The 16,007-nt window shown below is 36.5% G+C and overlaps 1 protein-coding gene across 17 annotated transcripts in view; it reads right to left on the minus strand.

Annotated features, from left to right (window-relative positions):
* The window catches only part of Pde4d (3',5'-cyclic-AMP phosphodiesterase 4D), a 1,361,839-nt gene that overhangs the window by 495,519 nt on the left and 850,313 nt on the right, over positions 1 to 16,007 (minus strand). The window contains exon 1 of one of the 17 annotated variants that reach the window (XM_063258694.1): positions 9,518 to 11,123. The exons of the other annotated variants lie outside the window; for them this stretch is intronic. Within the exon in view, the coding sequence (XP_063114764.1) occupies positions 9,518 to 9,663 (146 nt within the window). The 5' untranslated portion in view covers positions 9,664 to 11,123. Of the gene's footprint in view, positions 1 to 9,517; positions 11,124 to 16,007 lie in introns of those variants that run through there. 17 annotated transcript variants of the gene reach the window in all.

The following is a 16,007-nucleotide window of genomic DNA, read 5'->3' on the forward strand; positions in this document are numbered from 1 at the left end:
TTACTTCAGTGTGATAGTTAATAGTTTTAAACTCACTGAGCAATCCAACAATTAGTTTCCTGATATTAAGAATTTAAGATTGTGTGATTTCTTTGGGTTAGGTGGGGACTAGACAAAGGAAGGGCTTGTGCCTTTATCCAGAGGAACTATGATGACATGAAGGATGTATACATTATACAAGGGATGCGTTTTCTCAATTCTGTGGATAACAACATCTGTGGTTAGGGAGTATTGTTGCTGTTTTATCCATAAACAAAGCTACTACTCATAGTCTTTCTGCCCAATAATAAGCAAAGTACCTATACCTGAGATGCTAAAAATTTGCATAGGAAGAGCCATACTTTACAAAAACATCAGAGTTCAGTCCTGGATAATTGGCTCAATATTCACATATTGTTTCTTCATATTATTTTAAGCTGAAGGACAGTCATTCTGAAGACCGAAATGAATGCATTAAATAGGTAAAACATGGGCATAGATTTTGTGACTACAGTGGATTGTTTAGTGAACTTTCTCATTTTCAATCTCAGAAGAGAAAAACATGAGCTAGGCATGGTGGTGCATGTCTATAATCCTAGCACTTGGGAGCCTGTAGGCAGTACTATCACAAGTTCAAAACCACTCTGAACTGCATAGTGAAACTTGTCACAAAGACACACACACACAGAAGAACAACATGGAAACTCATGGGAAAGGAGAAACAAAGTTCCTTGATACCAGTTAGTATCATTTTTAAGTTTGAGAACCGCAGCAAGAAATCCCACACAGAAAGCCCTACATAAAGTAACAGTGAACCTTGCATACCAAAAATACTAAAGATGACCCAGAGAAAGTACTGATGATTGGAAGAGATGAAAACAGTTCATAAAATCTGCCAAACTCAGGTACTACCCAGGGCTTATTAGTAATGACCTAAAAATTATCAGGTTGTGCAATAATATCCCTTAATTAATACCTTATATTTGTTGTTCTTTTCTCTGAAGTATCATGGCAACATAAAAGAGAAATCAAATTATTAATATTTAAACTAGGTTAGACAGGATCTGGTTAAAGTCATATTATGCTTTTGCTATTTTCAGTAAATTTCACAGAGAATGGTGACACTTTCAAGTAAACATCACAGGGGTTTTGAAGAAACGTTTTTAAAAGCAGGTTACATATATATGGAATTATGACATTCTAACATGAACCACAGAAAAGTTCCTACTAAAAAGTGAACAGAGCTGAATCGTTTTGCCTTCTTTTCCCACTGTGACTTTTATTCATTTGAAGATAAACTTCAAAGCAAACATCTTAGAGCTTTTATTTGTCACCCAAGAATTATTTCCAGGCAGCACAGAAAATCTCACATTTCCAAAATCAGGTCATGCAATTGGAAGTACAATCTAATTAAGATATTCATAAAGCAGTGTCTCCCACTACCACACTGGAAATGACAACAATTGACTTAGCTTTGCATTTTCTGGAATCCCCCAAAATACAATCAATACGAGAAATTCAAATCACAAAACGGTTCCTGACTTATTAATTAAAAATTGTAATGTCACTGTCCCATCTCTACCCTTTCCCTGACCTAACACTTTGTGTAAGTAATTGCAAAAGCCGAGCAAAGTGCTCTCCGTTACTTGATAGTGTTTCAGCAGTTCTGAAGTCATTTGACCCCTGTGTACCTTGCCCTTCAGCAGCCTGTCTAGCTCCCAACAGTGGCTGTTTCATTACCTCACTCAGCTGTCCAGCTTGGGCTTCTACCCTTCTCCTTCAGAGATTAGATCTTGAATTCTAGAAAACAGAGGCCAAGGAGCCAAAGCTTGCTGCAGCCCATCCACTCAATGTCTGCTATCTGCAGCCATCCTGCTCCTTCTCCCTCTCGCCTTCCATTGTTCTCAGCTCTCTCTGTATACTTTCTTTGCCAATGAGCCCTATATCTCAATAGCCCTTAGCACTCTTTAACAGCCACTGTTTTTATCCTCCCTCCTGCCTCTGTCATCCCCTCACTTTTTACATTCTTTCTGTCTTTTCTGTCCAAAATTATTTTTGAAAGTACTTTGCACCATATTTTTCTGGCTTTGTAAACCCTGAAATATAATATCTACCCAGACATTTTTATAAACTACTTTACAAAATGTTAGCAGTCCCTACAAAGACTTAAATCCATCAGATGTATTTTTGGCTTTTCATTTCTGGGCTTCTTTAAGATATCTACATCAAACCAGTTATATTGCTTCTTCCTTTGAATTCCACAGCACCTTGGATATATCTGGATTAAAATCTTCTCCCCACTGTACTGGAATTATCTCTTTCCATGGCACTTCTTTTCCAGTCTCCAAGGCAGGACGGTTATCGTAGTTATCTAGGCGTCCCTTATGCTTAAAAGAATAAGTATATTTCACTTGTGCCAGTTAAATTTACTAAGAATGACATTTTCCAGCGACTCAGATATTGAGCTATATTTACAATTAAAGTATTTCTTATGCATTTAGCTCTAATTTCAAGTACTACTTAATATTCTTTACATCTAAAATTTTAAAGACCTACTGAATATTTTAAGGAATGAAATGATAGCAGCAGCAAACCCCAGAACTTGTATGGTCTTATTTTTTATTAGCAAAGTATCTCAAAGATATTTTATCTATCACAAAGTGAAGGTGGAGCCCACACCAAAGCAGCAGTGGGGTTGGTTTGGGTGTTGCCTAACCACCCTGCAGAGTGAAAGGAACTGACCCCACCCAAGCTCTGTTCTCCACTGTGCCCATGGGAAAGGGAAATCTTTTGTTCTGTCCATTCTCTGAGTACCGTACACATTTCTTACTCATCTGCCCAAAGTGTGGCAGCTTTCCTAAGATATCTGCTATTGAAGCAGCTTTTACTAATTCACAGAAATGACCCCATGGACCAGAATGACCCCAGGAACACAGTTTATTCCAAGTTCCTTGCAAAGGTTCTCATTCTAAGAAAACAGAAAAAGTTGCTGACAAAAAGTATGGGCCATAGTCCTAAATTAGTAAGTTTCTTAAGAAAAACCCACTCACATTCAATGAAACTCTATAAGCTTACCCACCTAGTTAAATAAGTGGAAAATCTGATTATTTTCTTCGGTTTAATGCTACTTTGTTTTCAAAAAGGCCCACGGAAAGGGTATGAAGCCATCTGCCATGAAAACAGTACGGTGGATTGAAAGATGTTGGACTTTGCAATCAGGAAAGTATCAGTTTTGAGGGGACAAATTTCTCTAAGTAATAGAAATGTGACCTTGAGCAAGTTACTTACACTCTAGGGGCATTATCTTCCTCATCTGCAAACAGGGAGACAAGCAAGAAAGCCTTGTTTGCTATTAAATCTTGTTATTCATATGAAAAGTTGTGGCAAAAGCAAAGGATTCAATTGACATGAAGTTTTCCCATGTTATATATGTTACTTATATGTTAACCAAATTCATTTGAGTGATTTTAGAATATCAGTGATAACATTCTAATTATCATCACCAATGTGTTATGCGATTTTTTTTTTTTATTAAAGTCGACTGTTTAACAAGAAGTGGTAAATACCTTCTGCAGTCTTTTTTTTTTTTTTTTTTTTTTTGGTATCAAGGATCAAACTCATGCTTGGAGGGAGGATCAGTGGAGGGAGGAGCTCACACCACTGAACCAAATCCCTGGCCCTCTGAAAACATCTTTAACAATGTTGAAGAGCTCAGTGTGTGCAAAGTTAAACAAAAGGGTAACATCAGATTTCTAACAGAGTTAGAGGCTGAGTGTCCCTCCACATACCCAGCACATAACCCAATTATATAGAGGCCAGATTACCCATCTTTCAAGCCATGTATGTCGATGCAGACACACATTTGGATAAACATATATGGTTCTGTACTGTATTCTATATACAACACAAAAGTTTTATATCCCCCAAATTTGCAAATGTCCTTAGCTGAATTTTATTGTCTTGGGCATGTTTATGGGCCATGACTTTTCAAATGGAACTACTATCCAATAGATCATCAGGATGTGGCATTCAAATGTGGGTTGGAGATATTTTTGAGTTAAACAGGTGAAATGAAGCTATAGCTAGACAGAATATTAATGAGCGTTAACTTTTGTGGGACATGATTGAAGGAGAAGAAAGAGAGGGAGATTTAAAAAAAAATGTTTATTGTGATGAGTGAAAAACTGTATTTTAGTTTCCTTGGCTCTTCCATCTCAGAATTATGTACTATTTTCCTTTTTCCCTTACCTGCCTCTTTTATCTGGGCCAGAAGACCTCAGCATTAATGGAAGTTACTTGATAAGAGTTGATTAAAACAAGTACAACAACAAGGGGTGGAAAGTAAAAAATCTAACAGAATGTAAATGCCCATCCGAGCCGATCATTTTCATATGATGGCAGATAATATTTTATTTTCTTCTGGTAGAAGGGATTTTCTAACAGCCCGGGCCACCAACTCAGATAAACTGAGAACATAAACTGTCAGCAGTTTAAAATTCATGAAATACTTTACAAATTCAGAAAGACTGAAATGATTAATTTCTGCAAATGGTGGGCACAATAGTATCACTGAGGGCAATGTTCCTCCTCTCTCGTGCCATTCTTCATCAAATTTACTTTACAAATTAAAACAGAAAAACATGAATTTTTATTTTCATTTATAAATTCCAAATTATTACTAGCAGGAAGAGTTCAACTAGAGGCAATGAAAGGGTTTTGGCCCAGGCCGGATGCTGTAGCCTGTAAAGCCAAGGAGCTCCTATCTCCCTCATCCTTAGGAATCTACCTCTGGCGCCAAACTAAGACCAATGGGCTTCCTGTGCATCCCTAATGCCCCCCTTAGGTTCCACCCCAAGCCCAGGCTACTCATGTGCCTCACTCCACGTGTTCCATGGAGAGATCACCGACCCCTGGGTGGAGATGGCGCGCCCTTAGGGGGATCGGGGGTGTCTCTACCGGCATTCTCAAAATAAAGGTCATTTATATTTCATACTTCTTATCTTTTCAGCCGCCGCCAGTCCTCCCCCCACAGTTCTATCAGGCAATATAAGAGAGTAAAATAGAAAGCCAAGAGCAAAGTAACATGCTAAATGTGATCAAAATGTCATCTACTGGAAAATCTTTTTGCTGTCTTAAATCCGAATCTGAACATCTGGATTAAAAATGGCCTAAATTTACCACTGAGTGCACAGATTGGTGAACAAAATGAGCTGACATAATTGTGATCCTAAACTTTACAGGCCATATATTTGTACAAATAAACTCTTCAGCTCTAACAAGATTCAGAATCAACTGGGAATCTGGGGTTAGACTTTAGAATTTCTGAGTGGTTTTGTTAACTAGGGAAAGAGACAGAACAGAAGGAAGGCCAGCAGATCTTGCCCTTAGATGTCAAGCAGGCACTGCAAGAATTTTAAAATTATTAAAATAGGCAGGATCCATTATTTTTCAGTAGGTAGTATAGTCTGTCTTCTAATACATAGACTACCGTCAAACTCAACACTTTTCCCATCCATTAAGATTCAAACAAAATAAATGAGATTATATTGGTCAGAACAAAAATTCCGGAAAACATGCTTCTGAGATTGTGTCTTTCACTTGAATATATGAAGGGAAATCTAAAATATGATATTCGAAACAACTAAGAAAAATTATTCCTGCACTAAGAAGCAGAACATTTGGCTGCTGTCTCAATATTTATTTATGGACTAGTTATATATTATATATTATATATATATATATATATATATATATATATAATGTCATTGATATATTGGCTTATATCTTGCTTTATTCTGGAAAGTATTTATATAAAACCAAACCAAACCAAACCAAACGAGAATGTTTATAAGGTGAATCTTTGGTATAGAGGAGCATCTAAACTGTGACCGGTTAGACTAACCTTATTAGAGCTGATACTTGGAAAGGGATAGTTCAACTAGAGGATGTGGTGGCTTAAAAGAAGGGGGGGAAGTCTCCATGTTGAATCAAGGTGCTGTAATCATCCCATTTTGCCTTTTGATTAGAGTTAGATGTCAGCATTGCAAAGACCGTTTGATTAAAGGATTTACACATCTGGCCCTTAAAAATGGAAATCTTAAGCATCACATAAGCAAATAACTCATAACCATTCACAATCACTATTCCCAGAGCTTCCTCTGGCGTCCTCAGAGGGCACTGAACACTGTCCCCAGCAGGGGTCTTTGGAATCTATCTTCCACTGTCTTCTGAGTTTATCAGAAAAAAGATACAGAGGTATTCAAATACTATAAGTGACCTAAGTTTTATAATTTTGGTTACATTTTCCATAACCCTGAAATGAAGTTTATTCTGGAATGAAAATTACTACATGTTCACATATCAGATTGTACAACATTATTATATACCTTTTAAGTATGGCAGAAGCAATGGACATACGTTATACTATGTCATTCTTTTTAAAAACTTTTGTTTTAATGTAATAAAAGTAAATATTAACAGATTAAATACAAAAATATTCTTCTATGAAGAGATAAAACAAGTTACATAAGAAATAATTAAAGAATAACGATAGTTAATGGTCTGTATGTCACAATCTTAAAACAACGATCTCAATGTTGCTCAGTCTATAATATGTGATTTCTGATAGATTCTTATATTTGGCTCATGAGATTTCTACAGAGTACTCTTAATTGTTTCTAGAAGAAATTTAAATTCCTAGAAAGCTGACTTGCATTTCCCTTCTTTGAACCATGCAAGACTCGGTCCTGAATTGCCAGGTTACCAGTTCCTGCCTACAATTAGCCAGAATAAAACATAGGAGCTATATAGTCCATGTTTACCCAGTGAGGCAAACTCTTATCTTTGTTTGGCTTGGCTGTAAAGAGCTGAAAAGTGTAATGGAAAGAACTATAATCCTCCAGCAAATATTTCTAATGTAGCATCAAACAAAAAGGACACATTCTTCATGGCACTCCTTTAGCACTCCACCATAGTGTTCTATTAAGCCAAGAAAAAAGGACCATATATTAACTTTAACTTGTAACCAGTTTACAATGAATTTGTAATATGATTGCATAATGATCAACACACCAGCCTTAAGGCAGGAGGATGAGTTTCTATTTGATTTACTCTCTCTGGTAAACTTCTGAAGACTACTTCAGACCTCCTGTGTTTCAATTTTCCCTTTCACATATCTCAAAGGAAAAAGAAGCCAGAGCATGTATCCTGCCATCCAAAGTGCCTAGAACATTTACAGAGATGAAGCAGGGCTCCTGAAACCAAAGCACATGTCTCTAATGTTTACTGTCTCCTGACATTGGTCTGTTGTCATCTTCTGATCTACCCTTGCATGTGAGATCGGAGGAGGGGGGAATCTTTGGAGACAAAAAGACAACTTGGCAGACACTTTCTTCTTAGCATAAACTTCTATAAACAGAGAATCTAACCTAACATGGACTCTCACAGTAGGTTAAAGGAAAATAAGATTTCTATTTACAAATACCAAGAATCTCCTCCTGCAGCATTGAAAGGTGAGGTTATAAATAAAACAACAACTAGGGAAGTTGAAAATGAGGAAAAACACTAACTGGGTCACCCAGAAAAAACCCCCACCTTCCTCCTTTGAGCCTAATGTCTCATTAATGAATCCTGCTAAGGTACTCAGAGAAGACTAATGCACGAAACCCTCACATTCCACACTGGTCCAGTATGACACAACAAGAACTGACACATCACACAGTAAAATAGTTGAAGGGCTGCATAGTTTCAAGTACGAGAGAAAACCAACAGGACTATCAAGTCTTTGCAGCCTTCAAACATAAGTATTACAGATCTAGAGGAGCATGAATAAGCAAATTTGCATTCTTTCCAAAACTAGAGTTGAATAGCTTATTTTTTTCCTATCTAAAGAAGAAGTGAGGTTAATGCAATAATAGCAAAAAGCTTATTATCATGTTAAGGATTCAAAGAGTACATGCATCCTACCTATGACAACATAAACAAATAGACTCACACCACAGACTGGGTCCAAACAAAAACTGTTGCGTTGTGGCAAGGCACACTTTATAGAAATGAGAATGTCAATCTTTTCCTCTAAACACATCTTAAAGAATGGTATGAAGTCTACAAAAAGAATAAATATTTGACACATTCCCACTATATGCCAAGGGATGTTTCCAGGACTTTTAATTTCAGGGATAAAGGCTACTGATGTGTACTTCTTGTAAGAATGACAAGGGGTTCTTTGCTGATGTCAGACCTTCACCAGCAGGACAAGCAAGATGACAGCACTAAACCTTCCAGTGAGTTGGGAACTCTGGTGATGCAGTTGGAAAAGGGCCACTGGGGTTTGGAGACACAGCACCCAGACTCCCTTCCAAGTACATGGCAGCCAGGGACAGAGGCTGTGGTCAGCAGAGAAGAAGATACGCCACAGCCCTGACTCTGGCTGTCTCTGTATGATAGGAAATGAGCACCTGCTTAGAGTGACACAGGATGTTACCCACCCTTCTCTGCAATGTTTTTTACCTAAAACAAACCAGTAGGTGATTTTGGTGGTAAGTTATCCAGAAGCTTTCATTTGGGACACTGCTACCGAAGCTAGAAAACCCTCAGAAACCTGTATCAGAATATCTATTATTTATTCTGTGTCTAGCCAAAGTCTTTACCTCAGAAATATAGTTTGAAAACAATAGAGTAACCCAAGCAAACAATGCTGGTCAATACAGAACTTTAAAATGTGCCTTTATTAGGCATTCACAAAGTTTCTGTTACAAGAAACTGAATATCACCTAAACACATATTTTAAAAGAAAAATTTACAACATGGTAACTTTTTCCCTTATAATATTCTTAACAATTAGTTTCTATACATATTTTTTCCTATACATATAAGAAGGGGCCCATAATATCACAAGTTCAGAGACCTAACATATTGTATTGAGCCTTAGTGAAGGACCAAATACCCAGGCACCAACCAACTTCTCTAAGAATCTGAGTACTTATGATTCATGTGTTAGAATTCTCCTAGAATCCTATTGGTTCATGTTAGTGGAAATATTTCTTGAATACCAAAAATACTCTTAAATGTGCGACACTAACAGATGTCCAAATTATTCAAAATTGAGTCAGCATTCTAACTTTCCCTTAATCTTCTTTAGAAATTAAGGCCAATTGATATTAGATGTCAGAAATGTATGTGTGCCTTTCCCCAAGGAATTTTCAAATAAAATAAAACAGAAAAAACAAACCCCAAACCTTCGCTTCCCCATTATTTATCAGTTATTTAATTGCCCTTCCCTTTTCTTTAACTACACACTGTTAGCAATTGCAAATGTCCTCATGTTTTCATTCGCGATTTCTTGTTTTGGATACTTTATATTAGCAATAATTTTCACTGTGTAATCAATACTTTCTTAGACAACCTTTGGCTTTACACATGTTTTACTTTTCATTCTCCCTGAATCCCAGTTCTTTTTCAAGAGAAATCCTCATTGGTACCTGCCATGGAATCTAAAAAAGCTTAGTTTTACCAACTAAAGGGGATATTGATTACTCACCAAATCCAGGAATGCCTTCTAAAGGGGAAATTATTCACGTGCATCATGTTTGCAGATCTTCTTTCATTAATATTTTCCTTGTTTCCTGGGTTAGTGTAGTGATTTTCACAAATGGATTCCAACTCTCTTGTTTGAGCAACTATCATGGGCAATTATTGCAACAAGTATTGAACTCCAAAAAAATATCCCCCCAAAAAACAAATAGCATTAACAAAAGCCCTTTCAGGATCTGAAGAAAGGAGTATCACAAAGGACTGCAGGTATGGGTCCATCCTTTAGGTTCCACTAGTTAGTCAACACGCAAAGATAACCAGTCCAGATGCTAATCGTAAACGATGGTAAATATTGTCCTGGTAAAATCCAAATGCCAGAGTGTAAATTAATGCATCCTCACAGGAAGGACTATGAAATGTAGGAAAAGAGGAGTCAAAAAACAGTTTCTTGTTATCCTTGTTAAAGGGGTGTTAGAAGGGAAATGGAAAACTTCAGGTCGCTTTGCCATGCTGTCTTTCAGAAATGAATATTGCTTTTTCTTCTTTCTTAGGTACATATTCATATGTGGTCACTTTAACGCAGTGATACCGTCTGAGATGTGTCGGACAAAGACCTGAGCAAAGGGACTGGAAAGCAGACACATATAATCAAAGCCAGCTTCGTCCCCAAATCTCAGAATTGCTGGTTTTGACTCCAAAAGTAAAAAGGCAATGAGTAATTTCTGCTTTGCAGGACAGGATTACCATTAGCTACCATTATGACTTCAGAAGGTGCTGTCGTGATGAAATTCATTTCTGCTGCCTAACCCCATAATAAGGCTGTCTGCTCTCTTGAAGTAAAATGACTAAGCTATTGATTCTTGCACTGCAGAATTCCCTTAAATTTGTTGTTACCAAAACCATGTGTGGGCTTTTCGTATTTTGCCTTGGAAAATGAATTTCACAGCTGTAAGTCAAACGTTGTCTAAGAATTTCTTCCCCCACTGTCTTTCTTTGCTCTTCTCTCTTTTCTTTATCCCAAATTCAGTTCCCCAATAGATGTCATTGACTCTGATGCTCTGACATCTGAAAGATTCTCATGCCCAAGCCATACAGACCTTGCATGCTTTTAAACACAATGGCAACAGGCTCCTGCTGGAGTCCCCCAGCGCCGAATTTCCAGCAGAACCTCTGGAATCGTCGCAGCTGCCTCCTCTGCTCGGGGCTGTGCCGCCCCAGCTCTGAGCAGCGCAGGACACTTGCAGGCGCCGTGGTACTGTACATTAACTCTGCAGCAGTCGCTCCGGCTGCAGACTGCTGCCTGACAGGGGCTGTGTGGCGTCAAGGGGGCCCTCTAGGTGGGTTCCCAGAAACTGCAGAGTCTCGCTCCTTGCTAGCCTCCCAGGAAGACCAAACAAAAGGGGTTAAAGGAAGAGCTCACCCTGAAGGAGACTTCTTTCAATAAGTAATTACCAGGCAAGAAGAGCTAAACAGCGGGGAACCTGTAAATAACCTCATAGGGAAATGACACCTGGAACAAATAGATATTCACACAGAGGGAGGTTTTTGTTTTGTTTTCCACCCTGTCCAATGAAAAGAAAGGAAATAAAAGAAGTCCCGAGGGAATTTGCAAATGATAGGCTTTGGTCAATTGGGCTTCTTTAAAAAAAAAAAAAAAAAATAGGGGGGTGGGGAAGCCTTGCTTCCTGGAAGCTTTGTAAGCATTTAGCTATAGATGTCCACAGTATGATTTCGGACAGGAAATTCTGTGCAAGCCTGTGCAGGAGCCAGTTAGACCGCACTGCAATTGCGCACATCATAAAGCCGCTTGTTTGATCCGGGGGTGTGGGTTGGGGAAGGGATAAAATAGTCTACTTTGCACTTCCTCAAGCTTACTCTTTTGTTGCAGAAATTCTCTCCAATAATCCCCTGAAAGCGCCCCATCACTGTTGATGCCATTTTGGAGCAAGAATAAAATAGTAAACTCTGGGAATAGTAGGTTGGCACTTAAATGGTGTTTGTTTGGAATCAGTACGAGAATGAGCCTTACTGTAGCAGTCTACTCAATATGAATGCTTCGCTTTTAACTTAGGTATTTAAAAAGGCTTTTATGAAACTGCTTAATATTAAATGGAATACCGGCAACACTTAATGCATCACGCTGCCAGCCTTAGTTAGGATTCCCCAGTGAGGGCCTGTCTTAACAGGAAATGTCACTCAGGGTTGGCCTGTGCACATCCCATAAATTCTCAACCAGGGTTAAAGAATTATACTTAGTTTTCAAAATTGACAGGTATGATTTGAACAAATGATGATCCTAGTAAAACCACTCATTCCTGGGAGGAGCAAGAACTGAGTGATTCCTTTAAACGAAGTTTGAACTTTAGCTTCAGAAAGAGGGCACCATCACACAAAAGGAAACTGAGAATATTTGTTGGGATTTCTGATAGCTTAGATAGGGGTCCTTACACTTGTTTTTTTCTCCCAAAAGAGCTAAATCTCTTCCATAGTGTCATCTGTTATCTAACCCAGAAAACTTTAGCCTGAATTGTTTTTAACAAGCTTTGAAAGCCTGGAGTCAAATATCATAGAATAATTAAAAATTTGATATTGTAGTAGATATTTAAATTTTTCTATTTAAGAACTAGCAGTGCTGATAATGTCCTGGGCTCTGTTCTCAAGAGCTTCACAAAATGATCTCATTTAATTCTCATAACAATGCTGTTAGATAAGGACAGGGATTACTCCTGTTCTGCCCAAGAAAAAACTGAGGTGCTGGGAGGTTAGGCAGCTTACAGGAATCGAGCTCTTAGTTATTGTAACCACAGAAGTCTAACACCACAGTATGTATACACTGGCAGTACATTCTGGCACTTCTATAAGAACCATAATGCCACTTGGCATTAGTTTTATGCTTTCTAATTTTTTACATGTATTACGTTAGTTTCACAGATTCATGTAGAGGACGGTACAACAACCTCAACATTATTTTATAAATGAATCTCAGAAAATATCTGTTTATATACTTTGCAGCAGATCTGAACAGAATTCAGATTGACACTGGTTTAGTTTCCACTGATGGTAATGATGGTGATGTAATGATGGACATTGATTTAACTATTTCAAAGTCAACATTCACTTTTTATATCACACGAGAAACAGTCTTCACGCAAAATAGCAAACAGAAAGACAAAAGTGATGAAGAAACATATTTTCCTCTATAATAAGCAACTATTTGTTTGATATTTTTCTTTCTTATCTTCTTGCTCCCTCCCATCCTTCTTTTCTTCCTTTGGCCCATTCTGTTCACTGAACATTTGACAACAAATATATCTCTGCATCTTTCTCAACTACCATAGTTCAATGTTTAATATGTGTTGACTATGTTTCCATTTGTGATCAATAATATGAATGAGTCTCTTCATAAACAACTTTAGTCATGAAGTCATTAAAGGAAACTTTAAAATGTTTTTATACTAAGCAGAGATTTTAAGTGAAAATTTCAGTTTTTAAAATTTTTATTTGCATGTATGTTACTGTCATAAAGAAGCACAGGGTTGGGAATTTAGCTCAGCAGCATAAGTGCCTGCCTTGCAAGTACACAGTCATAAGTTGGATCCCCAGCACCAAAAAAAAAAAAAAGAAGTATAACCAATTAGAGTAAAGAAGACAGCTCTGCTAAGTAGCAGTAGGAAAGTTAAGGAATAACAAAGAAATAAATGCAATTTATTGTACAGTTCAGGGAACTCAGAGTACACTTTAATAAACAATCTTAAACTGGGTATTACTACAGACTCAGTGAAATAATTATAAAAGTAAGGATATGCTTATATTACAGAGATAGCTCATTTCCAATATTTTTATTTTACATATACTACAATCAATCTCAAAAGTTATGGTCACTAAGTTACAAAATCATATTTAAGATGATTCAATATTTCATAAATATGTGACCTTCAAGAAATAATAGAACCAACAGGTTTGTAATATAAAAACAAGTTCTAAAGGCTGTAGATATAGCTCAACTGTGCAAGCCCTTGCCTGGCAAGTGCAAGGTTATGACTTTGATTCCCAATACCAAAACAAAAATAAAAACAAAAAAGGTTCTAAAAGATGAACAGCATTGACAGATGAGAGTACTATTATTCTGTTTTGTTCTATTAAAAGATCAGTTTTCTTTCATGAAACATCTAAGAAATATCACAGTTCCTTTCAAAGTCCAATCCAGCCCCAAAATTTCAGGCAATTAAGAACTTCTAATGACTGGCAGGGCATCACAGATTGGCATAACCTTGGTGAGGTTGCATTGACTATGGTGTATTCTCACCTCTACCAGAACAAAGTTTTACTTTGCAGATTTTTAAAACTTTAGACACATAAAAGGGGTGGGAGGAAGTATTGACCTTTCAAGGATAGAATCACATTTACTACTTATGATAGTAAGAAAAACAATTTATCAACTTACTAATAAAGTATAAACTACAAACCGTGCAAACCAAAATAATCAACATTTTCATCAACAGATTGCTTGGTACACTGTCAATTAAAAAAAATAATGTTAACTGACCAGTGTCTGTATGTCATTTTCCAACAAAGTCCTTTCATGGTTAGAGTATTATGATAATAAGACTTACAGTTTTCAAATTATGTTCTTAGAAATTCTGTGGTTCAGTAAGGTTATATTGGATAAACTAAGATGTAAAAAAGCAGGCAAGGTACCTCATGGTTTTTAACCAAAGGAGCACTCCTTTTACCAGTCTTAAATTTTGTTTGTAAAAGAAACTATTTAAAAAAAAAAAAAAAAAAAAAAAAAACTAAGTTAAATTAAGTACCAAACTTTACAAAAACCTAGTAATTAACATTTTATGGGACACTTTTTGATATATCATCAGTTTTAAGACCCCATTCTCTTCAGATTCCTTCAATTACAGGCTTCCTTTACAGTAATACAATGACTAAATTATGCATTCATGCAAACATAATCGTGGTATATAAAGCCACACCCTAGTGTATGAACTTGGGCGTTTCCTAAACCTATTAGTCACTTGTAGTTAATACATATGGAGGGTGTGATGACTCATTCGTTGATTTGTCCTTTTCCTTATCAAGTTTCACTTTCAGAAAATAATTAAAATTTTACACATTGCAACATATCTGTCATCAGCACATTCTGGTATAATCCTTAAATTAATATCAATATTTGCTTTAGTATAAATAAAATTAAATTATGTATTTAGACATTAAATGACAAGGATCTGAAAGATAATCTTTTATTAATTTTACACAAGTACCAATCATCTGTATCGATATTTTAGGATAGTCTTCAGCTTTTCAACAGAGTTGTTAACTTTTGTCATTTAGTCATCAATTCCATGTTGTTCCTTCATCTTACTTAAACATATTTATATATACAAATTTTTCTGTACATGTTCTATCTATATAGTAATAGTATAAATGTGTTACATTCAAGGGATTCGGGGTGGTAGTCGCCTGGATGCCTTGATGGATGTAACTTCTTGTCTAAAAACAAAAGGCAGTGAATGTGTTTACAAAATTTTCTAATTAAATGAAAATTATGTATATTAGCACTTTTGTGAGTGGTGTGTATAATTAAGCATATGACAGTTTATTGTATTACAGATACCGACCACTAGTAAGCAGATGAACATGGTATTCCAGTGTGGCAAATCAGATTAGAGAAGACAGCACCTTCCTGCACACTGCCTTTCAACAGGAAGAGAATGTTCAAAACCAAGTCCCCTCTCCTGTCCTTGTCCTCTGAAAAGCAACAGAATCTTACACTTAAAGCAACAGTGACTTCCTCTATGTATTTATAACACTAGAAACATAGTTGGCCCTCTGTAAATGTTAATAACCATGTTGATAGTGATGACTTTCCCTAGCTGGCACGTTAGCAGAGTCTGAAGGCTTACTATTCAGCACATTCATAACTGAAGTAAGCGGAGCCCTTCATGAGCCCATGGTTTTAATTGCTAGGCGTCAAGGACTTGCGTCATGTTTCAGCAAGATGTGAGTAAATTTAATTTCTACATATTCTTATAGTCAAAGGAAAACCATTAATTGAAAAAGGGGGAAATATATTAAACACCTCTTTTAATGTTTTGTTGAAACTGTTCATGATTTAACTAATAGTTAGCTATTTAAAAAGTCATTTTGGTTCATACAACCAGAGCTGGGCTCTTCTAATCTTAAATGATGAATAAATACATTTAGAGAAAATTGAAAGGTATATCAATAAACACAATGCATTTCATAAATAGAATACTTAGAATGTCTGCTAATAATTACTTTAACGTTTTTTTTTTGGAAGAAATTTGATTAAGTGTAAGATTTTGAATATCTAATGCTAGAATACAAAGAAGACACTTAACATTTCTATTCAAAAATCAAATGTAGGGAAAAAAATTCACAATAAGTTTGAAGAATAAAAAAGTCAAATTTATATTCTGTCTTAGAGCCTCAAGATGTGATTACTCAATCTCAGTTCTTTTTTCTCT

This window comes from Cavia porcellus, unplaced genomic scaffold (assembly GCF_034190915.1).
Source record: "Cavia porcellus strain 051 isolate PalLab524CR breed Dunkin Hartley unplaced genomic scaffold, mCavPor4.1 scaffold_11, whole genome shotgun sequence".
Taxonomy (NCBI): Eukaryota; Metazoa; Chordata; class Mammalia; order Rodentia; family Caviidae; genus Cavia; species Cavia porcellus.